This window comes from Oryzias latipes, chromosome 15 (assembly GCF_002234675.1).
Source record: "Oryzias latipes chromosome 15, ASM223467v1".
Lineage (NCBI taxonomy): Eukaryota > Metazoa > Chordata > Actinopteri > Beloniformes > Adrianichthyidae > Oryzias > Oryzias latipes.
The window spans coordinates 28,527,474-28,551,626 of NC_019873.2; the positions used below are offsets into that span (position 1 = coordinate 28,527,474).

General features: G+C 45.0%; 1 protein-coding gene across 8 annotated transcripts in view; it reads right to left on the reverse strand.

Annotated features, from left to right (window-relative positions):
- Positions 1 to 24,153, reverse strand: part of sipa1l2 (signal induced proliferation associated 1 like 2) — a 97,719-nt gene that overhangs the window by 15,750 nt on the left and 57,816 nt on the right. For 6 of the 8 annotated variants that reach the window (XM_023963588.1, XM_023963585.1, XM_023963591.1 and 3 more), the window contains exons 9-17: positions 22,584 to 22,858; positions 15,009 to 15,263; positions 10,862 to 11,008; positions 9,670 to 9,773; positions 9,503 to 9,591; positions 7,554 to 7,924; positions 5,220 to 5,480; positions 2,708 to 2,761; positions 1,651 to 1,789 (exon numbers count right to left, since the gene is read on the reverse strand). In XM_023963588.1, coding sequence (XP_023819356.1) covers positions 1,651 to 1,789; positions 2,708 to 2,761; positions 5,220 to 5,480; positions 7,554 to 7,924; positions 9,503 to 9,591; positions 9,670 to 9,773; positions 10,862 to 11,008; positions 15,009 to 15,263; positions 22,584 to 22,858 — 1,695 coding nt within the window. The remainder of the gene's footprint in view (positions 1 to 1,650; positions 1,790 to 2,707; positions 2,762 to 5,219; positions 5,481 to 7,553; positions 7,925 to 9,502; positions 9,592 to 9,669; positions 9,774 to 10,861; positions 11,009 to 15,008; positions 15,264 to 22,583; positions 22,859 to 24,153) is intronic. The other 2 variants (XM_023963589.1, XM_023963592.1) reach the window with 2 other exon arrangements.

The following is a 24,153-nucleotide window of genomic DNA, read 5'->3' on the forward strand; positions in this document are numbered from 1 at the left end:
CAGATGCTTGTTTTTTTTTTTTTTTGCTTTCCCACAGTAGGTTCAAAAGAGGAATGTTGTGGGAGAGAAAGCTGTTAACAGCCTTTCCTTTACGTCAGCCACACAATGGCTCATCTGTCTGCGGGGAGGGCGTCCAAGCGGACACTGCGGCTGGCAAGGAAAGTCTCTGCACCTGCTGGCCCACAAAGGGCTGGCATGGACATTAACCTCCGCCGTGCCCTCTGTTTAATCACTCAGAAGCTTAAGCAAGTCAGACTATATTAGGGTAACTGTGAAATGGACTGTCATTATTGGAATTTGATTCATTTATTTGCCAGTTTATGGGTGAAAACATGCAGCCGTGGAGAAGCTGCTTCTAAAAAAAGGTCGGAATGTTAGCATGGTTGGACGGGTTGAACTGCCTGATGCATCTCCTAGATTGTTTTTCCATGAACCATATTATCAGATTGGGGGGAGCGATTACAGCAAAGACCCTGCTGCTCTTTGAACCAAGCAATCCACCCCGGGCAGATCTGCACAGGCTACCGAGCTCTCCTTCTCTGCAGGAAGCAAACTGGAATCAAAGGAAGGTCTGCGCTGCTCTGGTTTTAGGCGAGCGCTAATGCTGGCTTGGCTCTCTGCTATGCATTACATTGTAGTGCAAGCCAAGTGAAGAATAACAAGACAAACAAATCAGTGCACTGAGCTGATTCATGTGTGAGACGAGGCTCGCCTGTGCCAGAGGACACAGCCGACTCCTCTAAGGGGAGCGAAATGAATTTATATTAGAACCGAGCGGCATCCAAAAATAACTCATTTGTTCGTCTCCAGGGTCCTTTTCCTGGTAGATAATGGATGTAGGATGGTAAAGGGAAGTGGAGATGCAATTAATCAAGACTGCAGGACCGGGGAAGATCAAACATCGATGCAACTTCCTGCCTTTAATCCACGACATCCCACTGCGTCGGCTCAGGGCCTTTATAAATTAAATTAAGCGAACGCAATGCCAGTCTGCGGGGACGCTTGTGTCAAAAGAGAGCAGACATGTCAAAGTCCACAAACCTGTGTTGTTTTCTAGGACATAGTTTCTGCAGAGGGGCAGGTGCTTGGATGTTTGGGCAGCCCGACCCCACCCCATCCCATCACTCATACTTGAGAGCTCTCCATTAATGCACTCTACCGCTAGCTTACAGCCCATCACACCCCCAGGCTAACCTTAGGGTGCATCAAAATTGTTGTAGCCATCAAGCCATCCAGTTTAGACCCAGATTCCAGCTCAGACGAGGAAAACAAAGACGTTCATGGATCTGTTTGTCTGCAGGTGGGTGAACAGAATGGGGCGGAGCAGGATGCTTGTGTGCTCCTGATTCACAACGATTTGAATAGAGAAATACTCAGAACTACAATTTTGAGATGAATTTTCTTCTTAAATGCCCTTTATCATTAGAAAAATGCCACTACTTGCTGAAAGCCCAATTTTCATCAAAGTGGGTCTTTAACCGCTCTAGTTCTGGTGTTCCGTCTGTCAGCATTTAACAAGAAGATTTTTAGAAAGATTTGCCAAAACATCAGTTTTAAAGATACTTGTGGGTGTTGTACAGAATCTGATGAAGATAACCTGTCCTGTTGCGTCACCTAAGGAAATCAGCACTTTAAGCACAACCAGCTCACCTTTCGGCTCCTGTCCTCGGCTGAAGGGCCGTCGGGCAGCATCATCTTACAGTATTCCCCCTTCGAGAGGCGCTGCAGCGATTTTCCTTCTCGCTCTGCAGCCTGGAGGCGACAGGCTGCTTCTTGTGCGTACAGCTGCCTGTAGATGATATGGGGGGTGGGGGTGGGCAAAACAACATTCATCAGTGAGGTCAAACATATGAGGTCTTGCTGGAGAAGCCTTGGAGAGTGTTTTGGAGGTAGCTCCAGCTATGTTGGTGTTATTGGCAGGATAAGACAGCATGTCTAAAGGGAGGACCTGTGCTGACATGCTGACACCAAGAGGACATAGTCGCAGGGGGGGGGTTAGAATATTCTAGAAGGCTGGTTAGATTTCCAAACAATGATCAACAGCGCAACCATGACCAAGACAGGAGCTGTGAGGGGGAGAAGAGGAAAAAAGACGGACATCATTGCCAAAGAGGGAGGGAGTGCTCACACAAAGACAGAGGAAGACACTGACTGATCTCAAGTGGTAGGGGTTTGGTGGGAGGGGGCATAGGACACCGTGGAAGTGAGCGACCTGACTGGTGAAGTGGTGTAGCTGTGAGAGGTCTGCTTCATGACACTCCTGAGTGCTTTTGGCAGGCTGTTCGATGGCTGCAGGGAGATTTGTTAGACGGCTCGGAGGTGGAGGAGCCTGGCTGTGACGGTTACCAAGAGACGCCACTGCTAAGTGTTGCACTGTTTTAGGCTTTTGGCACCATGGAAACCGAGCTCTGAATACGGAAATCACACTCTGCATTCTGAAGGCAGAATACAGGAAGCATGAAAGAAAAGAGTCCGATTCCTCGCGGTTCCACACTTATGAAAGCCCAATCCGACAGCGAGGATTCTGACAGACTGGAGCAGGAAAACCGGCGTCTAAAGTGAGAGAGCAGAAATGTCACAGCTACAGCGTTGGGCACAGGCTACATGACAGGACCTGCAGGGGGGAGGACAGGGAGGGGGGGGGGGGTGCTGTGAAGGGATCAGCAGAGTGAGTCACATCAGGACCAGGGTTGATTAAAATTTGTACCTGGAACACTCAGACAGCATTTGGAGAAGGAAAGCTAGCAAGCTCTCCGCTCCTCTGAGACGACAGACAGAAGCAGCAGAGAGAAGCCGAGGGTTAGAGGCGGAGTCACACGTCCACCATCACATTCAGTCGCACAGCAAATGAGAAAAACTTTCCAGAAAGGAGGAAGAGAAACTTCATTATGTGAGAACAATATCTGCGAGTGATATTAGGCCATTTATCACCAGGCGGCGTTATGCAAGGTGAAATAAAGTGGCAGGAATATATAAACAAACATTGGGGGACGTAACTGGATTAGGGAGCTTTTTCATAAGTCGACTGAGGACGACTTGAGCGCCGACGATCAATCACACGGCAAATTCTGCAGCTCAAATGAAATTACTTTGGGGCAAAGCAGTTTCTTCCCCTGCAGCAGATCTCACAAAGCTGGAGCTCGTTGGCGGACACCCTTTAGTACGAATGCGTACTTTTCACTACAGCAAGACATTTAATCTACAGGCTAACACGGGCGGTGATGGCTGCTCGTTCTACAGACGCTACGCCTCTCGGTTCATCGGAAATTCCTCCAGTTCCAGCACCCTCTGTGCGGACGGTGTGACCCACTCCCAGCTGAGCTGCCGATCTGTCGGAGGCTCTGCCTTGCGATCCGTGGGGACCCGGCTTCACAGGAAGGATCAATAATGACATGTGACATGTGTCAAGTGTATTATGTCAGCGGCTTCATTGAGCTTATTTATTTTGTGGCTGTCGGCTTCAATCAGAGCCAGTTTATGCACTCTGGGTGGGCCAGACATCGAGTCTGAGAGGAAAACGTTCAACAGCGAGAATGCTGTTCACACCCGCTATCATTATGTATGTTTTATGAGTTCACCACAGGTGGGCTTCTGTAGGTACCACAGACCCCACATCCTCATGGATCCTCTGGATGAAGACAAGCTTTCTGATTTGATGAACAGAAAAGTCCGGCTACAGATCAAAAAAGGCAGGAGGAAACTAGTACTTAAGGTAACTCCACCTCCTTGTGTACATGTTTATGTCTAGGGTTGCAGCTCTCTCTGACTCAAGCAAAGGGATCTGTCAAATTAAAAGCCTCAAAAAAAGTCCAACTACAAATGAGGAGATTTTTCTGAGTCTTTCATGTTGCATTTAGTACTGCACTCATGCATGTGTGACACTTTTTATCCAATGATTTCAAAACCTTACTTTACATCGGAGTCTAGCATTTCTGAATCGTGAACACAAGAGCTTCCCTTTTTAAGATATTTCAAAATAAATGTCATGGTGTAGCAAAAAAACTTTTTTTATTTTCTGATCTCAGTTTGGTTTAAATACTAATTAATTATACCATATGATGTAGCGCATTACCAGACGTTGATTGGTTTTAGAGGCAACCAATGTGTGATGTCACCCACAGAAAATAGTTTACTGTCAGCTCCAAGAAGATGAAGTCAATTCAGAAACCACTTTTTGTGACATGGTTTCTGGAGCCAGAACAGCTTAAGTACACAGTAATTGGACAAAATCTGTCAGAGTCATTGACATTGTACAAGTACTTCCTGGTGTTCCACACAGGAAGTACCAGCTGGTTCCAAGAAGCCAAAATCCTATAGCCGTCAATAGAGAAACAAAAGCTGTCACTCAGTCATTCTATTGGTCAGGATAACTGTTCTTACTCTGATACCTTTTCTAACATTCACTATATCATTTTTCATGATATTCTTTTCTGTAGTTCAAGTTATTCAAGTTATAAACCAACCAATCATGTTCCTCATTAAAAGTAGGCGGTGTCATGTCGGCCTGAACCACTGAGGTAAACCACTTTATGTGGGTGAGGTCTCAGTCACTCACTCCTGCTCTCATGTACAGTCAATGGTCTGAGTCAACGTTTCTATGGCAACCCTTCTCGTCAATCAGGAGTGCGTCTGTTGGAAGGCCACACCCCTACCAATCGAAAACAGGCTAAACAAAATCTGCCAATGGAAAGTATCGGAGGTCAGACGTGTGGGCCGTCAGGCTCCACCCACTTTTATTGACGCAAAGCAGGATGCATCAACAAATGAGGCTTATCAATAATGTGTGAAAACAAGTATCAGATCCAGAATGGTCATTCTGACCAATAGAATGACTGAGAAACAGCTGTTTATTTCTCTATAGAAGTCTTTTGGCTTCACGGAGCCAGCGGTTACTTCCTGTTTGGAACACCAGGGGGGGAGGGGTCACTCAGTCCAGTTCTCATATACTGTTGATGGTTCAAACATTTCAAAGCCGCCCATAAAAGGAAGAACCAAATCAAGAGTCAAACTGAACACAATGACTTAAATACTTAACAGAAACACTTAGAAAACGGAAATTCTTAACTTCTCAAAACAAAACGTAGATTTATTTTATTGGGGTCCAGGAAGAGCGCTGATGTCAACGTTATGATTGAAAGTGAAAGCTGTTTCTGTGGATCAGCGTGCGCTTGTCGGCCGTCTCGTTTGTGCTCGGTTCCCCCTCGGTCTCACACACTCACCCACACTCTGAAATGTTGGGGGGTCCGTCAGTGCTGTGGGCATCATCATTCTCATCAGCACCATCATCAGTCGTCCTCACACCCGCGGGATGTTTACAACCGGCCTGTGTGCGCGTTTGTCCGCAGGCCTCTGAGCTGGGTCCTGGCCCCGGCTCCGGCCCTGCGCTGCTGGTCTGGGGGATGGTGTACACCTTGGAGGAGTCAGCGGACACGCAGTACCTGGCGCCGCGGGCCAGGGGGCTCCCAGAGTGGTGTGAGCCACTGATCGAACAGCAAACATAAAGAAAATGTAACTCGAGAAGGAAACAGACAATGAAGGCAGAAAGAAAAACTGGAATGAAAACAAAAAATGAGCATCAGCAACGGAAACACGCATGAGGTCCAGAGCAGCAGAAGTAGGTCAGATCTCTGGAATCAGCAGATTTTCTGGCCCGAAAATGGTTCATGAGCTCCTCGGTTAAACAGGATGAAATGATTTCCTCGGCATATTTTGGTTGGTTCCTGTTTAATCTACTTGGGATGATGACTCAGATCCAGTCCGTCATGTGTGTCGCCTTGTTGAACTTTGTCCTTTCAATATTCACTCAAATATCAAATGGCAAACCGCATTTCTGGGTCAGCGGCTTCATTCTGCCCTCGTGCTCTCCGTGCTGTGCAGAGGTCCACCGACATCCGCGCCTCTGACCTCCTGATTTTAGGTTCTCCGAGCTTCACAATCATGGGGAAGTGACCCGTGTAACCGCGATCAAACGCTTAAAGGAACGCACGATTTCAAATGTTGCAGCTACAGCAAGCTTTTCAGGACCATACATTTAAAGAGTCATCGAGGGGATGACATAGCAATAAATCTGATGGTCACTTGAAGGAAATGTACTAAACAAGACATCCATTTGGCTCTACAGGATTTAGACAAAATAAACTCAATCATTGTGATTTAGCTTCATGTTTTTAAAGACCCACTCATATGGAAAATGTATTTTTGGTGTTTTTAACATCTTTGTGTGGCATTTTTCTGATGATGGAGGACATAGATGAAGAAAATTAAGCTAAAAATTGCATTTCTGAGTTTTTATTTATTCAAATTGTTGTGAATCCAGAGCAGATGATTAAAAGAAATGCTGTTTGAAAAAGACCATATTTGTGACGTAGAAAATCCTCTGGCTGAGCTACAAGCTTCCTGCTCTGCTCCATTCTGATCATCCACCTGCAGACCAACAGATCCATGAATGTCTTTGTTTTCCTGGTCTGAGCTGGAATCTGGATCTAAACTGGACGCCTGGATAGCTCCAATATTGCTGGGGGGTGTGAGGGGCTGTAAGCTAGTGAGAGAGCGCATTTACAGAGAGCTCTCAGTTATGGGTGATGGGAAGGAGGGTGGGGTTGCTCTGCAGAGACCGTGTCCTGGAAAACATCACAGATTTCTAGACTTTGACAGGTCGGCTCTCTTTTGGCACAAAATGGAAGCGCAAGACAACCCCCTTTTCATATTTAAGGCCATCTGGTCCACACCCAGATAAATGTGCTCCTGCTGATTCCCTGTTTGTCCCGATGACTCTGGTGTCAAAGCCATTACAGTCAAGCGAAATGCGTCCCAGAAGGCGAGGGGATGGAGCCGGCTCTTTCTTTCCTGAAGGGATGAGCAGCTCTGGAGCCTTCTGAGGTCGGAGATCTGAAGACATTTTGGTAACATAATACTACGCCGTCAAAGCAGAGAGCTTTGTGTTTAATAAAGACAGCACGCGTTCTGGCTGCAAGGCCAAAGACCCTCAGAAATCCCTCCTCTCCCTCTGCAGGAAGAGCAGAGAAGCCCTGGCTTTAGCCTGAGAGCGGCGTCACGCACAGCCGGCCCGTGCGGCGTCCGGCTGCAAAGACCACCGGGTGAGAAGGTCAGTACAGACACGAGGCTTCCCTTTGTACACACGTTTGTTTGACAGAGCCGAAAATGAAAAACAGTCCGACAGGGTTTGCGTGTGAATGAGAACCCAATTCCAGCGGGCAGGAAAAAAGGGTGTGAATATTCCACACAGGCTCATCAGCTCAGTGAACTGGGAGGAATTAGGCCACAGCACAAACAACAAAAAATATGTACCCTCAGAGACAAAGCCACAAATAGAACCTTCTGCAGAGCTTCAGCGCTCTGGCATCATTTTTGATCTCAAAGTTCTCATCCTCTGCTTAAAATTAGATTTAGAGAGAGATTTCTTTTAGAGATGAAATTAGATTTCAGAGATGTCTGACTGAAGAAAGAAGAGGCATTGACCTCCAAATCCCAAATGCACAAAGAGCGTCTGTAACTTGATCCAGCAAACGGAAAGACTTGGGTCTGTTTTGTACCTGGAATGGGACGAGATCTCGCTCAGGTCTCCGATGCTGCCCTCCGTCGCGTGACTGGACAGGACGGCCGAAGCGAAGCTCTGCTGCAGGTAAAGCTTCCCGCTCTCCTCCTCGGATGTGCCGTCCTCGTGGTGCTCCGACATCCAGGGGTGTCCCTGCTCCCCGACCCTACCCTGGAGCACCCGCGCCCCGGGGGCCACACAGGGGTTGGTGTCTATGCCGCTGTCTGTGGAGGCCCCTTTGATGTAGGTGAGGCCCAGCATCTCCGGGTCCATCAGGTCTCCAGAGCCAAAGTGCTTATCGTCGCTGTTGCTGGAGGCGTTGCTGGAAAGGGTGTTGCTGCTGGAGTGGCTGGAGTTTTTGTCACCGGTCTGGTAGAAACAGCAGCAGGAAGGTCAGAGGGAGGGAAATGTAGAAGCTAGACAATATTTTCACGGACGAAGTTAAAGTCCAATTTTAATAGTTTTTTCATTTCCAGTTCCCTTTAACTTTTGAGGGTAAAATGTATCTTCATCCGCTGTAGAATATCTACAGCTTTAAACTTTATTTGTACACTAGCTTTTTTAACCCATAACTGTCAAAGTGGAAGCTAAAATAACAGACAGCCTTCAGCCTCGACCGACTTTTAAGGCGCAACGACTAAATTTAAATAAAACGGCCGCTAAAACTGCTATTTTCTAAATAGAATCATAAATATGAATCCAACTTTATTAGCAAAACGTCCCTGTAACATACTATGCATTATTATATTATTATGGTCTGACAGAACTACTGTCACAATAAATCCATGTTTGGAGTAAAGACTTTTCTGCTAAATGGATTTCTTTTATTTTGAAGTCGAAGGCTCTTCTTCTATTTCCTCTCTGGCTCTTTTCTAACAAAATCGACTTTTGAAATATGTTGCATTTTTGGTTAACTTTGCTAGCTTGACGGTTTTTTAATGATTGACGCAGCCGATGTAAGAAAGTATGGAATAGATTTGAACAAGAATGAGTCTGATGTGGTGGAGAATCCAGCAGCTTTCCAAAATAAAACCATCCTGAGGGATCCAACAGAAATCCTCTTTATAGATCTACTCTGGAGGGTGTTTTTGGTGTTTTTAAACGTTCTTGCAGCATTTTCCTGATCATGGAGGACAATTCCAAAGACAACTAAGCTTAAAATTGCATTTCTGAGTATTTATCAATTGAAATCGTTGTGAATCAGGAGCAGATGAAAAAATGCAGTTTGAAAAAGATCATATTTGTGATTTAGAAAATACTCATAAAAAAACACACACTGGGAACATTGATTAAGAGACGATCGGAGTGGGGCTTTAACACAGAAATGTTTGTCTCTGATTGAGAAAAGCCTCTGGAGGGCTTTAAAAAAAATAAAACTATAAAATACTCAGAACTGACCCAACATGCTTTCCATCCTATGCTATACTTAACACTGATAAATCATGGATGCAACTTAACTTAAATTGCATCACAAACAGTTGGAAAAACAAGCTCTGTGCATTAGGGACACACAGCGCCAAGAGAGCGGTTTAATTTTTTATCCGTGGGCTCGGGTTAATGCAACCACGGCTTAGAGCACAAACGGGAAGAAAAGGCGGTTGTTTTTGCTGCTCTCCAGAACCATAGGGAAGGAGGGGAGGGGTGGGGGGTCATTAGAAGCTAAAGTGCTTAATGTATTCAACCTTTAAGTAAAATCCGCCCCACCAAAACAGGACAAACAGTGATGAGATGAGACAGCCATTAGCTTTCTGTTGAGGGAAAAGCGACACTTGTGAGGACGACATCCCAACAGAGGAATTCACTTCTGACTGCAGCCAAGCCCATAAACAAGGACAACCTGACCTCCCTTCTAAATCAGCCATCAGTGAAGGTAAAGTGCCTCCAACAGTCAGATTTAGGACTGGATTAAACCACAGAAGAACATCAGACGGCAGAGCAGACATTTACCCTGGACAGCTTGTTCGGGGAGTCTTTCCCTCCCTCTCTTTGCTTCACAGGATTCAGGATCTTGGTGGAGGGGATGTGCCATTTGGCCTCTGTAAACCAGGAGAACCCACGTCAAGTCCTTCACCTCCTTCTCCATCCGCTCTGCAGGCGCTTCAATCACAACTCACCCGCAGATCTGGTCCTCTCCAGAGTGGGCTCCCTGTCGCGGCGGAGCTCTCCGTCGGCTCCCTGCATGTCCGCCGCTCGCTCATGGAGGACCGGGGAGGGACACCTGAGGACAGGAGGACCACGAGGAAGGCTGGAAATCATTGACGGGTTTCTAGCAGAAGAACGGCCTCAAGAGATCCGCCACGACAACTAGCTCAACGTCGCTTCAGGTCAGATCACTTGAGTTTGTAATAGAAGGAAAAAGCTGCCAGACAAAAGCAACAGAGCTTCGACATGCGAGCGCTTCTCCGCTCCCAACAAAGCAGCACATTTTTTCATGGGGGTCTTCATTAAACCTTTAAGAGTCAAATCAGGGTTACAGCTGGTGAACAGGGGCCGCGGCACCTCGTTATCTTTAACGGGAGACCCATTGGACAGCCTGTTGCTCTGCACTGACAGCTCCTCCAGAGTCCACTGCACTTTTGAGGCCTCCAACAGTGAAGCAGCACAGCGGAGCGCTGACTAAAGTCCACTTATGCCGGACGTGAAATTCAGACGGATTCTGCTGCGACTCAATGTGTGTGATGCTACAGCCCTGCAGTCTAGAAACACACTCTCTGCAGAGTGAAATAAGACTCAAATAAAAAGGAGTCCTTTCACAGCTTGGACAGATTTTAGTCTCCTCTCTTTTTTAACAAACATTTCTGTTTCCTGGCATTCTTCAAAATTGCAGTGCAGTTTTCTAAAGTGCTACAGAGCTGGATAAATGCATTATAATTACTTTTAATGACACTTAAGTGCTCATCATTTTTAAAATGCTCTCAACAGACAAGAAAAGATGTTCTCCAAGCAAAATCCAACCTTTTTATTCATTTTCCATTTGTGGTAGCCTTCACATTTCCCTCAAGAATAAAAAAATAAAAAATCATAGCACCAAAAACGGAATGAAGGTTTTACTCAAACGATTTCCTACATAAAACTTTCTAACCTGCACCTTTTCTGTTGAAAACGTCCAGTAAATAACATGTGATGCATGACCAAAAGTGCACTGATTTGGTCATTTCATGCAAATAAAAAATTGCTGTCATTTTAGAAAATTGTGAGTTCTGAGAAAACGGCGCAGAGACTGATTGCAGCTGTGTTCATGTCTGCAAAAATGCCTAATCCTGGAAGCAGAGAGTCCTTGCAGTGTGGTGGTTCTGTGGATCATACCCATCATATACAGGCTGTTGGGACCAGGTGCCGCTGCCGCAGGGGCCCGGATCGCTGGAGGACGACTGGTTGCTGGGGGAGCTGCGGTAGTGCTGGTCTCCCTTATTGCATGAGGACAGCTGTGGATTCTCCATGTCCTGCATCGTCCTGCAGCAAAGAAAACACAGGAACCACTTAAAAGATGAGAAAAAACAACAACAGCAAGCAATCGCCACGTTGGACAGGAAGCGTTTCTACATTATTGGGTCCAAAAGATTTTCAAACAACAACAAAGAGTCGGAGCAGTCGACTCCATTTCTTGAGAACTATGTTTCTGAGCAGCGTGGGGATGTATGAGCACGAAGAAAGTAACACATCCAGCAGCTTTAAAGCCGTTTACAAATGGAAACATCATCATTTTAAAAATGTGCCAAACATCAACATAAGTTCCATCTGTGCACGACAAAAATCAACGCACAGCCAGCTCCATCTAAACATCCTGTCAGAGTGCAAACAACATCGACGCTGGCGCTCAAACAGCCTGACGGAAATCTCTACTTTCAAGGTTTAGGGTTCTGCTTTTATTTTCACGTGAATCCGCTTCTTTTCAGGTCTGAAAAGAAGCGGATTCACATCAGACCCGTTCGATCATATTTTATATACATATACAGAGCTGCATCCATGTTGCTCACTGAATAGATGTTTGCATCAATAACAAAGCAGAAGTGAAAATGTGACCTCTGACCAGCACATCACATTTGACGGGAGCAGAACTGAACAGCAGCTTAGATGACGTTTAAAGATGATGCTAAAAGACTTGTGTTTTCCTAAAAACTACTCGTGAATATGTTTTGATGAAACTTATGTGGCCATCTGACAAAATCAACACATAAACAAGATTTTCCTACAACCACAGCAAAGTCAAATTCTTGGGAACTTCATCTAATGTTGATCATTTTGCAGCTTCCCGCACTATGAATGCTGGGTAATCTAGGTCTCATAGTGGTGTTCCTCAGGGATCTATTGTCTTCCCTCTTAACCTCCTAAACTCATGACACATGAAGGAAAAACATCATGACCTTATTGCAATTTTAAAAACTGTGTTTGTTTGTCTTTCTCTTGCTGTGTGACTTCTGGCAGTTTTAGAGTTTATGCAAACGGTTTGGTTTGAGGTCATGCTCTTTTTTAATCCTGGGAGAAAAACTGCAGGTTCTAATGTCTCAAAATTGATCCACACATATGATGTGACTGTTATACACAATTAATTATCTACACATTTTGTATTTTTTAATACAGAAAAAAACACAATACAATATATGAGTTAATAGATGAGTTATTCTCACGGTAAAGTTTTGAAAATTAGCCAAAGGTTTTATGGAAATTACTTGGAAGTATCCATTTTGAAGTGAGCAGCCCCTCTACTGCCCCTAGTGGAATGATGTTGAACTACAGAAAACATGGACTTTCTATACAATGGCTTTTTAAGGAAGGTTCAGGTCATGCTAATGTGATAGGGGTCTCAGGTATGCCAGGATCACGTCTGAAATGATTGCTTATATAGGCCATGTCACACAGCCACTATGTACATTTTGCACATGGATGAAAATTGGTCATACTTGAACATAAGCGGAAAACGTGAGAAAAGTTGTGGTCTTTACGGGAAATTTTCAGAGATGTATCACAAATGAACCACGTTAAACCACGGAAGAAGTACGAATAAAACACGCAAAGAACACGTAAATCAACGTAGAACACGAACTGTGAGTAATTATTTCGCTGTTCATGCGTAATTAGTGATTTGTGCATTAATAACGTAATCTGAATGTGATAGGTGCGCTGTATAAGCGATATAAAAGTTATACATTGGTGGTGAAAAGTCTGTTAGACATTTGTGGAACGGTCCTGGAAAGACACACATTTGCATATGCATCTGGCAAAAAAATCACGCATAATTCAATTACGATTTACGCAACACCCACGGCCGAAATCCTCAACGGACATTTGCGCAATCACCAAAAAACAACATTTTATACGTGGAAGATGCGCAAAATGTACAAAGCTGCAGTGTGACGCGGTCGTATAATGTAGGTATAATCTAGGGCCGTTACATTTGGGGCAGTGATACTGAATCCTGCTTCTGTGAAAAAGACTCGGATCATCGAGCACACCGGTTTCATCTTCATGCTTTCATCAGTTAATCATTTTTAGACGCACTTTAGAACTCATTGGTGAATCAAATCGACAGTTTAGATGACATACAATTATACTTTTACTTGTATTTTTATTTCAGACAATTTGGGAAAAGAGAAAGATAATTTCTTTCAGCCCGTCACGCCGTCCGTCGCTGATTCACATTCAATCCAGGGGAGAGAAAAAACAGGGAAGAATATTTTCTATATAAATAGAAATACATTCAGGCATTAAGGGTGCCAGTAGAATGCATCTCTGAACTATAGCACAGAGCCAGTGCCTCCCTCCTGGCGCCTCCTTCCTCCTTCCTCCACCAGGCCTCCCTCCGGTTGCTGCACATCGTGGTCCAGGGAAGAGCTGGAGCTCTGCCTGTGCTTCTGCAGTAATTGGATGAGATGAGCCGAGTGGTGTCAGTGTCCCCATCACCTCTTCCTCAGCAGGGTGCAGGAGGAGGGAGGGAGGGGTACAAAGACTGTAAGAAAAGGAGGAGCAGAGAGCTCCCTCCACCACAGACTGATTAGTCAGAGAAGGCGGCCATTATCCCTGTATAGTCAGAGCCGACAACACCAGAGGAGGTCGGCGTGACACACTGCAAAGGTTATCGCGACTTTAGGGCTTTCATTAGAAGGAACAAATCCCTGCTTTACATGGCTGGATGGAGCTGTCCAAAGGAGACGCCGCCTCAGACGGGAAGAAAGTCTGAGACTGGCCTCCTCGTCTGAACGGAGAGGAAAGAAAAGCTGTGAACTGATTTGACTGAAATGCTCCATTTATATGGATGCACATATCTGAACACAGCAGCAACTCCTCACAGTGACTCTGCAGCTTTTTCCTCCACGAGAAGAGCCGGAGTTCAAAGATGTAATCTGAACACGCTGGTGTGAGCTGCACTATTTGATGATCCAATTCAGAGAAAAACCTCCCAAAAGCCTCATTTTCTGTGCTCCACTTATGCCTGAACGCTCTCCCAAATTTGCATGAACTCCTTCTTGTGTCGGGTTTTAGGGACGTTGTAAAAGACCTGCAGCTTTACCGGTTTACTCAAACACACTGAGGGGATGAATAAACATCTATCACTGTATTCTACAATCATGAACATGAAACTGATGAAAATAAAACCATTTGACTCAAAAACATACAGGATGTCCACCTTTTCTTTACCGTTTTTCCTTAAACATCTGCAGGAGTCTCCGAAATGAACGGTCGCTTAAAAAAAACGTTTCTTAAGGAAATGAGTAACAGCAGGGGGGGGGGGGGGTCTTGAGAAAAGCACCGTGATATTGATGAATCGTACAAAAATGTTTTTATCTTTTGATAAGTTGAACACACATTTGGATAACTTTGACTTTTTGTTTTTCTTTGTTTAATTAATCGTTTTATTTGTGCAGATTTGACTTTGCGTGCATGAACATCGCCAGCCGAAGGACCAATTATTACATCTATTTGTGGATTATTTTGAGATTTCCCTCCACATCTCCGACCCGACAGAGCAGAGTCCACGTTTGAGGGGCGTCCAACTCAAACAAGGCCTGGCAAACATGTCTTTGCACGCTGGATAAACGTTAAATCTGACCTTCCATGATTTATTTTTATATTTTTCAGATGGCTTTTTAGTAGTGGAGTTTTGCTGCTTTGGTGTTTTATCACATGATTACACCTAATTTTGCAAAGGGATGTCTTTTTCAGAGCAAAATTCTTCTTAATGTGCCAAGAAATGAAGATTTTATGGCAGTAAAAATGCAATTAATGACCCAAAATGAGCATAACCTCAGAGTTTTGCACATGCAAACTTCATGTGATAAAAAAAAATCTTAGTAGTGAAAGATTTGTCCAGTAAAAAGTTATCTTTTACACCTTTTTGTTAGAATATTCAAAGAAAAGTGTCACCTGGTAAGCAAAAAACTCAAGCAGATTTCATTCTCAAGCCTGGTGTGGATTTTTCTTCAGAGCGGTTCTGGCCAGAGACAGCAGAACCTACCTGGGGCCGTCGGGCAGCTTTCTATCGAAGGATGTGCTCCGTGGAATGGCCGCCTGGTGCTGCTGCAGGATCTGCTGGCACTGCAGGCGGTCGGGGCCCTGAGTGGGGGAGCCGCGCGATAAAGGGGCCCCAGCGGTTGTGGGCACTCGGTGCCAGGTGGTATTTCTCCTGAAGGGCGTCTTGTACTCGCAGGGCGTCCCCTCGCTGTCCAGCTTGTACTCAACCATAGGTATCCGGTAAAGCTCCGAACAGCCCCTGAGGGGAAGCGGGAAAACAGAGTTCAAAGGTAATCAGCGAATGACATTTTTTAAATCTCATCCTCAGAACCAGATATTCCGACTCTTTACTGGTGACTTTTGGAGTCAAAACAGATGCTTGTGTGAATTAAAAAAATTGTAATTTCCAGTACAATTCTGAGCTAAAACCCAACGATGCTCTGTGAAGCAGATGTGCAGACAGGAAGTGCACGTGAGGGGGGCGCACGTCGAACATGGACATGGCATTCCACCAAAACCAGAGGTTCCACGGAGGAGATTTTAATTGAAGCTGAAAAATCGCAGCATGCCGCTGCACCGCAGCTCCAGAGATCAACCGTCTCCACTACGCTCAAGCAGACGACGCTCAATGCCTCTGCAAAGGACGAGGCCTTCCACGCCATTTTATGCAGCATGAATCTTCACGGTGCCTATGCTTGAAAGCATGGGGGAGGTGGAGGGGACTTGGTTGGGTGGTGGGTTGGGGGTTAAACAGCCTGAGCGCTCGGCTGGCTCTTCAACAGCATCTCAAGCATGACCCTGATGATTACAGCACTCTCCCCCTCCTGGGACCATTTTCTGGGGTCCACTCGATGAAGGAGAGCGCTCCGCTGTGGTCATCGCATCGGCGCTGGAGGACAAAGACGTGGCTGATTGCAGTGAAACGGAGAAGAGTGATCCCCGTCCATCACTGGTGATCTCCCACAGAAACAGAAGGTTTTGGTGCAACATGGAGATTTTGCTGAAATGTCAAATCCTTGATTGAACGTTAAAAAAAACAAACAAAACAAAAAACCAGCCATAGGGCAAAGTTTGCAAGACAAAAAGCAGACATGTTTGTTGGATGGAGCTTGTGTCTTTTCTCAGGACATTTGTTCTTCTCCGGAGGTTAACCAGTCATTAAATCCTGCTGACTGCTTCTAATCCACTGGTTACCTTAATGAACTGTGTGTGTTTGTGTTTGAGCTTCGCTGTCACACATCATTACCCCCCAGGAAAGGCTAAGCCTAGGTAACAGCTGGTCAACAGCAAAGGTCTCCGCCGCTGTCCCCTGCTGTACTTTCTCCACCAGAGTGACTCAGAAGTGACAGGATGAGTTTCTCCTGCAAGCGTCTCCCCCCCCCCCATAAGCAGCACTATGATGAGAGCAGAATAGGCGTGTTTGTCATGTACACGGGGACTCTCGCTGTCCGTGTGTAAGTTGCAGTGAAACAGCGGGAAAGTGGTGTTTAGTCAACAGTTAAAGCTGAGCTGGAGGGTTCTGGTGTTGGACAGATCCAGCAGAAGGAAGGAGGTGAGAAATCAAAGAAAAAGAAAAAGAAAGTCTGCTTTACAGATCAGAACATGAACCACAGCTGAAGCCTCTCATGAAAATGGTTTTTCTAAACATTTTTATAGCATTTTTCTGGTATTGGAGGACATGTGGGAAGAAAAATTGAGCTCAAAATTGCATTCATGACTATTTCTTTGTTCAAATCGTTGTGAATCAGGAGCAGACGAAAATATTGACTTTGAAAAAGATTGTATTTGTTCTTTTTAGATGTGCATTATACAATAAAGAAAAAGATCATATTTTTTACAGAAAATACATCTAGCTCCCCGCTCTGCTCCATTCTGATCATCCAAACAGATCCATGAACGTCTCTGTTTTCCTGGTCTGAGCTGGAATCTGGATCAGAACTGAACGGCTACAATATTGTAATCTTAAATTGGGGGCATGAGGGGCTGTAAGCTAGAGGGGGAGAGTTTAAACAGGGCGCTCTTATGGATGACCAGAGGGGAAGAGGGGATGGGGTTGCCTTTCTCCAATGGTCCCGCCCACAACTCAGAGATGAATTTTTAATGAACTGCTGCTCTGCAGAAACTAGGTCCTAAAAAAGATCACAGGTTTTTATCTAAAATGGCGACTTGTCCAGGGTGTCCCCTGCCTTCACCCACGAGTGGCCGGGATAGGCTCCAGCAGCCCCCTGACCCCAAAAGGGACAAAACAGCTTAGAAAAAGAGTGAATAATTCATTTAAATAAAGCTCAATTACATCAACAATCGAGGACAGAAATACGAAATTCTATTCCACAAAGACAAGTACACATGTTTAGGTCAGATTGGAGACAGAAAGTTGGATGTCAGTCAGAAAACTGTCAATCCAGCTAATCCAGTTCCACAGAGCTGTCGCAGCAGAGTCACAGAGGCTGGGATCTCAGCCAGCGCACTGACCAGGACTTCATTAAATACAGCGGTCTGGAAGGGATTTACAGATATCCAGAAAAAGAAAAGACAAATAAATGTTCAAACTATTTACAGGAAAAAACAAAGCAGCTGTGGTGAAAGTCGAGGCTTAAGCAGAGCGATTAGTTCTCTGGGTTTGGGTTTAGCGGCGTGTTGGCACAGGAAGTGAGAAATCCGGCTTTGCTCCAGTCCAGAGGAAAATCCGCAATGACAAGTCTTCTGACACTTCCAGCAAAAGGTCACAAGTGGCCTTTTGAGTGGCACAGGCGAGGCTGATTGTCAGCAGGGATCCCGCACAGGCTGGACACAATAAAAAGAAAGCATTTCTGTCCTTAATTAGGATTCAAAAATAGAGGCTAGAATTCAAAAAACATTTCCTTCTCTGTTCCCGTTTATGTGTCTGGTAATAAATATCCTTTCAACCCATATGAGCAGAATTTTAGTTTAACGCCAACTCTCTGATGACCAGATACCAAAACAAACATGTGCTCCGCTGCATTCTTGTTTCAGAACTGATCTGTTCCACCTTTTTGTCCCTGGTTTTCATCCAGAGCGATGATGGAGAAGATTCTGGAACTGCTCTGAGCTGAAACCACGTCCTGCTCCGGGCGCAGCATAGAACAGATAACATAAACGTCTCCTATAGAGGTCCAGTTATCACAGGTAAAAACAGATTTCATCTCATGACGACGTTCGCCTAAACGGAAAGTGCACTAATGACGGACAGACACAGGCGTCGCCCCCCAAACGACAGCAGGTTTCTTGGAGACTTTGGTCCATTAATGTCCCGAAGGTGTCAGGGGACCCCCAGCTAAATTCCTTTCCTGTGAGATAATACTGTGGAAACTGAAGCACTTACTGTTGAATGCAGCATTTTAGCAGCTCAAAGACACGAGCAGAGGAGTGGAGGGCACTCCACATTCTTCCTCTGACCCCTCACCTCCTGGTTTGTTGAGAGTCTTGGGAGAAAATTGACAAAAGTCTTCAGGCAGCTCCGTGCTTCTGACCAGAGAACCAGGAAAAACGACATTTAAAGAGTCTCCGTAAAAAATTTCACAGCTGTTTTGTGGAAAAGCTGTGATCAAGGAGAAGCTTTTTGGCTTCAAAGTTAAAGCTGGTAAAAAGAAGAGAAAAAAAAAACAACTGGAACCCGATGTTTTCATCAGGAAATCTTTGGGGGCTTCCTGTACAAATAAATCAGTAATGCGGATTTACGATATAGAATTTCCTGTGATCACATGACTTGTGTTAAAATTGTTTCTAGCTGCGGCGGTCGTCACAGTTTTGACTAAAAATGGCGTCACAGAACCCTTTCCTCTTCACGAATATTTAACTCTTTTTTTACATGCCTGTCAGATGATGTACAGTTTGGGATTGGAGTTTTATTCCTGTCCTATTTTCATCTTAAATCTTATTAAAGTATTAAATTGATTGTAAAATTCACCCCTAATAAAGTTTCCTTTAATTGTTACATCCACAGATGTAAAAAAACGTGTAAATAAGTTGATTTTTGTTGGAAAATTTGACTAATTTTCACTGAAATAAATGTTAATTTCGTAATAGGCCACCTAGTGGCTATATGGTGAATTGCACTGGTTCCACTTTTGGTTCCAGTTCAGCTTTAAGGATGCACTGAAAGTTTGAAGACCGTCCCAAACAAGCTTCCATGTGAAATAAGACAACTTCACAACTAAAGTAAACATACAAACAACCTGAGAAAAACACCATTTTGTCTGGTAATCATGAACACCGTGGAGAGGTTCAGTATTTATGTGACGTATCATCAATGGAAGCACACCTGGAGGGGTGGTCTTTGTAGTAACAGGTGAAGTCTGATCCTCAGCCCTACAATGTCCTGTTTTTCAGTCAGAACTACAGTTCTGATCATTTGCTCTTTCAGGAAAAATCATGACTTATTGATGCCACATCACCTTACATCAGCAGCCAAAAATGGGTTTTCTCTTTGCGTCATTTACATTTTCTAGGTTATGATCAGTTCTTGTTAAAGCATCATTTACTTCTTTTTTTTTTCCTGGAATCTGTTTTAACATCTGTCCTCAGAAAAAAAAAACTAATCCACAAGTCTGGATCCGTTCATCATCTTCCTTTCTTAATTCCTCAATCATGAAGCCACAGCTTCCAGTGAGATGGACAGACGTTTGGCCAAAGAAAACTCCTTTCGGATGATGTTTGTTTTGTTTTCTCCTTCCCTGCACTGAGATTACCATTGTATCATAATGTATCAGTGCTGATTGTGGAAAGAGGATTAGCTGAGGGCTGTGCCAGAGAGGCTGCTCCGTAGGATTCACCCACCGGACATATTAGTCCACCATCTGTGGGGCAAATGTGTCGTCTTTGCTGCTGGACAGGAACCTATAGCTGACATGCAGTCTAATACACACAGTCTATAAGCTGTGATGCCGTTGCAGACACAACTGATGGCCTTGGGTTCTAAATGAGCGATTACCAGCTGATTAGTTAAAAAACCATCCTAATACAAACAGAGATTTGGGATGTATAGTTTCCACTTCCTGACTTCCTGTCACGCTAGTTTACTGTAGTAGGGGGGGGGGGGGGGGGGGGGGGTGTAAGAAGATAAGGAGGAAAAGCAAAGATGTCAAAAATGTGAGAGTGAAAGAGTGGCAGATGCGGTTTCACGTGTCGGTTTCTCACAAGCAAAAACCAGCAGATGTGCTGGAAAACGACTGTGAAGACAAGCTACCATTCCTCACCAAATCCAAGTCCCTGGCTGGTCAAAGCTCAACGGGTTGACTTTCAACGCACATTCAATGGCGGCACGTTTTGTATGTAGAGCCTAAAAACGGTCACGAGTTTTGAACACAGAAGCCCCAAACTTTTCATCGGAAGTGGTGACTTGAACGCGTGTTGGCGAGGGCGGTGTGAGCGCAGCATCATTCTAGAACTTGTTTGTAACAGGCTACACGTTAGCCATGTCGGAAGCGTTAGCCACATTAGCATGTTCACAATAACGCTCAACCTTGTTTGCAACACGTAAAAAAAACTTACATTTTGAGAGAGCCTTGTGTCATTCATTCATTCATTCATTCATTCATTCATTCATTCATTCATTCATCTTCTGTCCCTTTTTGGGGTGTAGGAGCTGCCAGAGTCTTTCCCAGCACCATGCACCTCTCAAAATGGTTTTGGCATTATTAAGCTCAACCACAAGGAATCCATATATGAGGCGCTCTGTCCTTTAAGTCAAGTGTTTTTCAACCGTTTTTGAGCCACGGCACACTTTAACCTTGACAAAAATCCCGCGGCACACCAGCATCCAAAAATTTAAAAAAGGAGAAACTAGTCTGTATTGATCTACAGTCCCTCCACAATCTCACATGCATTTTTGTGATAATTGTGGCAGAAAAAGCTGGAAGCTGCAGCTGTTTTTTCTAAAAGATGAAATAAAAGTTAAGTTAGAAGATTGAAAAACTGTTTGATGTGTGTTCGTTGTGGTTTAAGACGTTTAACAAAGAAAGGCTCATTGTGCCCAGAGACACTGTCACTTTAACCCAATGCATCATGGGAGATATAGTGCAAACAGACTAACGTCTCTGAGCTTCATTGTTTTTTTCCACTTGTTCCACGGTCTGACACCGGATTCTGTGGAAAGCTGCACCGCTAAAGACGAGCTTTAGCTGGGATTTTTGTTGGAACTGAGAGACCTTATGAGCAGAACCACAACAAGGAAGTGAAGACTTTAACCACTTCTGATTGGTCAGACTGATGACATGTGATTAAGCCTCCAAGAATGATTGGTGGTTAGTTAAAGGGGCGGGACTTTTCAGAAAACAGTTATAGCCACAGCTAAATCATGGTACCGTCATTCTTATAAAAATGTCTTTAACTGAATCAAATAAACACAAAGAAAAAAGTGTTTTTCGATCTTTCATATTCCTAACTACTCAGTGTTTTATCAGGGCCTGTTTGGATGAACACAGAGCTGATATCCGGGGATGGGAAATGGTTTTAGATCAGTGAATGAGGGTGATTTCCCACGGCACACCTGACCATCTCCCACGGCACACTGGTTGGAAAACACAGCTTTAAGTATACCAAGGGAAACACGGTAGATTCATTTCTGCTCATGCATTGTGTGCCGTCTTTATTAACAAAGTTATAATGCTTCTTTTTGGCTATTTTAGGGTATAGCAGCGTAAAACTGAAACAAAACGGCAGCAGTCTGTCTTGGGGGGGGGTGTGATTCATGGATGGACACCATCTGGCGCCGGGCCTGCATCAACACATCCCCAAACTCAGCAGTATTCCAGCCTGATGATGGTTCTGAGCACACCAAAAAAGAAAATTCAAATAGTTTGCCGTTACTGCTGGACTGAAAATTGTGCAAGATTAGAGAAAAAGTAATCTGCAGACAGAAGTTTATCCATTAATCAAAAGGTTGGCTCATCATCATTAGTGAGAATTGCTGACTGTCCAGGTCCGTGATGCAGAGCTGCTGGAGCGTTCCCTCCAACAGACGCAAAGCTCTCCAGAGAAATCAGAAACAACGTCAACGGGCAGCATCGCCTGTTATGCAAATCACCTTCGAAATAAAAGCAAATGTCAGCTTGGTTTTCCCCAAGCCTCATAAAAAACCCAGAAACTCGCTCTGTCATTACTTTGAGGTTTTCCAGAAACACCTGCTTCCATCTCACAGAGATCCGCCTGAAGCAGAGCTCCATCTGTTTACAGAGTGGACGGAGGGAGTTTGGTTCTGGAACTTTTGGATTCATCAGCAGGTAAGGAGCAAAGCAAGAGGAAGTTCCTGGCAGGAGGTGATGTCTTGGCTTCTATGTACATTTGGAGGAAGGACGCTCTAAAAATAAAACCACTCAATGGTTCTTCCAGAGGAAAAAGGAGCGTCCTGAATGTGCCAGTCTGAGCTGCAACTCCCAGCTAAACTGCTGCTCTCTCAGACAATTCTCCTTTGGGGAAACGACAGATCACTGCTAATCTGTGTCACACACATGCAAGGATGTGAGCTTCTTCTGAAACCAGACGCTTGAGCAGATTTCAGAGCACACGAACGTGCTTCTCTTCTGCAGCTGCATGGACCAGACCAGAGTGGGAAAATTACCTTCTTGGCGTTCCGTCTTCGTAGGGCTGAATGATGACCACTTTGACGGTCACCGACGTGCGCAGCAGGTCAATCATCTGCTCGTGGGTGAGTGTGGCCACGGCCACCTTGCAGATCTCCACCAGCCGGCTGCCCTGCCTCAGGCCCGCCTTCCAAGCGAAGCCGAAAGGCTCCACGTCGGCCACGATGCCTTCAAAGTTGACGTGGAAGCCGAGCTGGCCCAGGCTGTTCCGCCGCAGAGTTATCTCCGACGTCTCGCAGCCTCTGGTGGTGATCTGGAATCAAGAACCGAAGCGGAGATGTTTATCATCTGCAGGAAATGTGCGGCTGATTTCGCCTGGATGAAGTGCTACAGGCACAAAAAGACAGATGGCATCGCTCAAATGAAAAGCGGAGACATTTTTTGGTGAATACAAACTGTGTAAGAAGCAGAGGAAGAAAAACAGCAAATGATGCATTAAAAGAACCAAAATCATTTATCTGTTTAGAAAAAATAACCTTACAATTACTGGGTTGACTGAGGCGTTCAGGTTTATAAAGCATGGAAGCCACACACCTGTCCCTGTGGACAAAAGCTACAGAGTCTCTGATGTACACGTGTGCATGAAGGCAGCATGAATCTAACCCCCCCCTGAGTTTTCAGTGTCGCTACAAAACTCCGCCTGGTAAAAAGAGCTCAAAGACACGAACACCTAAAAGAAATTGTTTGCTGTAACAACGGAAAACAGACAGTTTGATGATGAAACGAGTATGAAAACTTCCTTCTTGTTTGGGCGGCTGCACATTTCTCTTCTGTACAGGAGCAGAAACCTCGCGCTGATCCGCCTGTCAGCCACATTGCTAATGACGCTAATGGTTCACCTGGCTTCAGCTCATGCCTTATTGCGGTCCAGGTTCAAACTAAGTTCAGGCCTTGCCGTACGCACTGCAGTGTGCAGGAACATGGAAGAAGAGCACATGTTCCTGCAGATACTTTTATACCAAGAAAAAAAAACTCACATAGCTTCTGATGAGTGGTAAACACCCATCCGATAAGTTTTGCTTCAGTTCTGGGTGAATGCAGAGCAGCATCTAGCTGCAGTGACACATTACAGACTGTGGATTGTCAATTCTCCACTGCTGTGTTAGGAGACCACGGTGCAACTTCAAGCAAGGATGCAGCAAACACAAACCCGCTACACCCCAAGGAGTACAGAAATCCAATAGTTCTCCTCCCTCAGACATTAGGGGAGAACATCGCCTAAAGTCCGGGTCCAAACTGGTCAAACCCGCACAGGCGACCCACAGGAAACATGCAGGTCATAGATCAGTGAACTCGTAGAGGAAAACGTTCGTGCACATTTCATCTACGGGCACGCTCTGGGCGACAGGGAACACTTACGCAACACGTAAGGGTGAGTAAGGGGGGAGGAAGGAGAGACACCGGCGCGTCGTACAGATTTTTTCCTTTTCAACCTCGCCAATACTGTGCAAGCGGCCCACACTACCTGCAGCAGCCAATCAGAGGGTCGTTTATGCCTGGCTCCTACAGGACTTACAGATCACACCCGTTTGCATGCGGTCAGTCAGG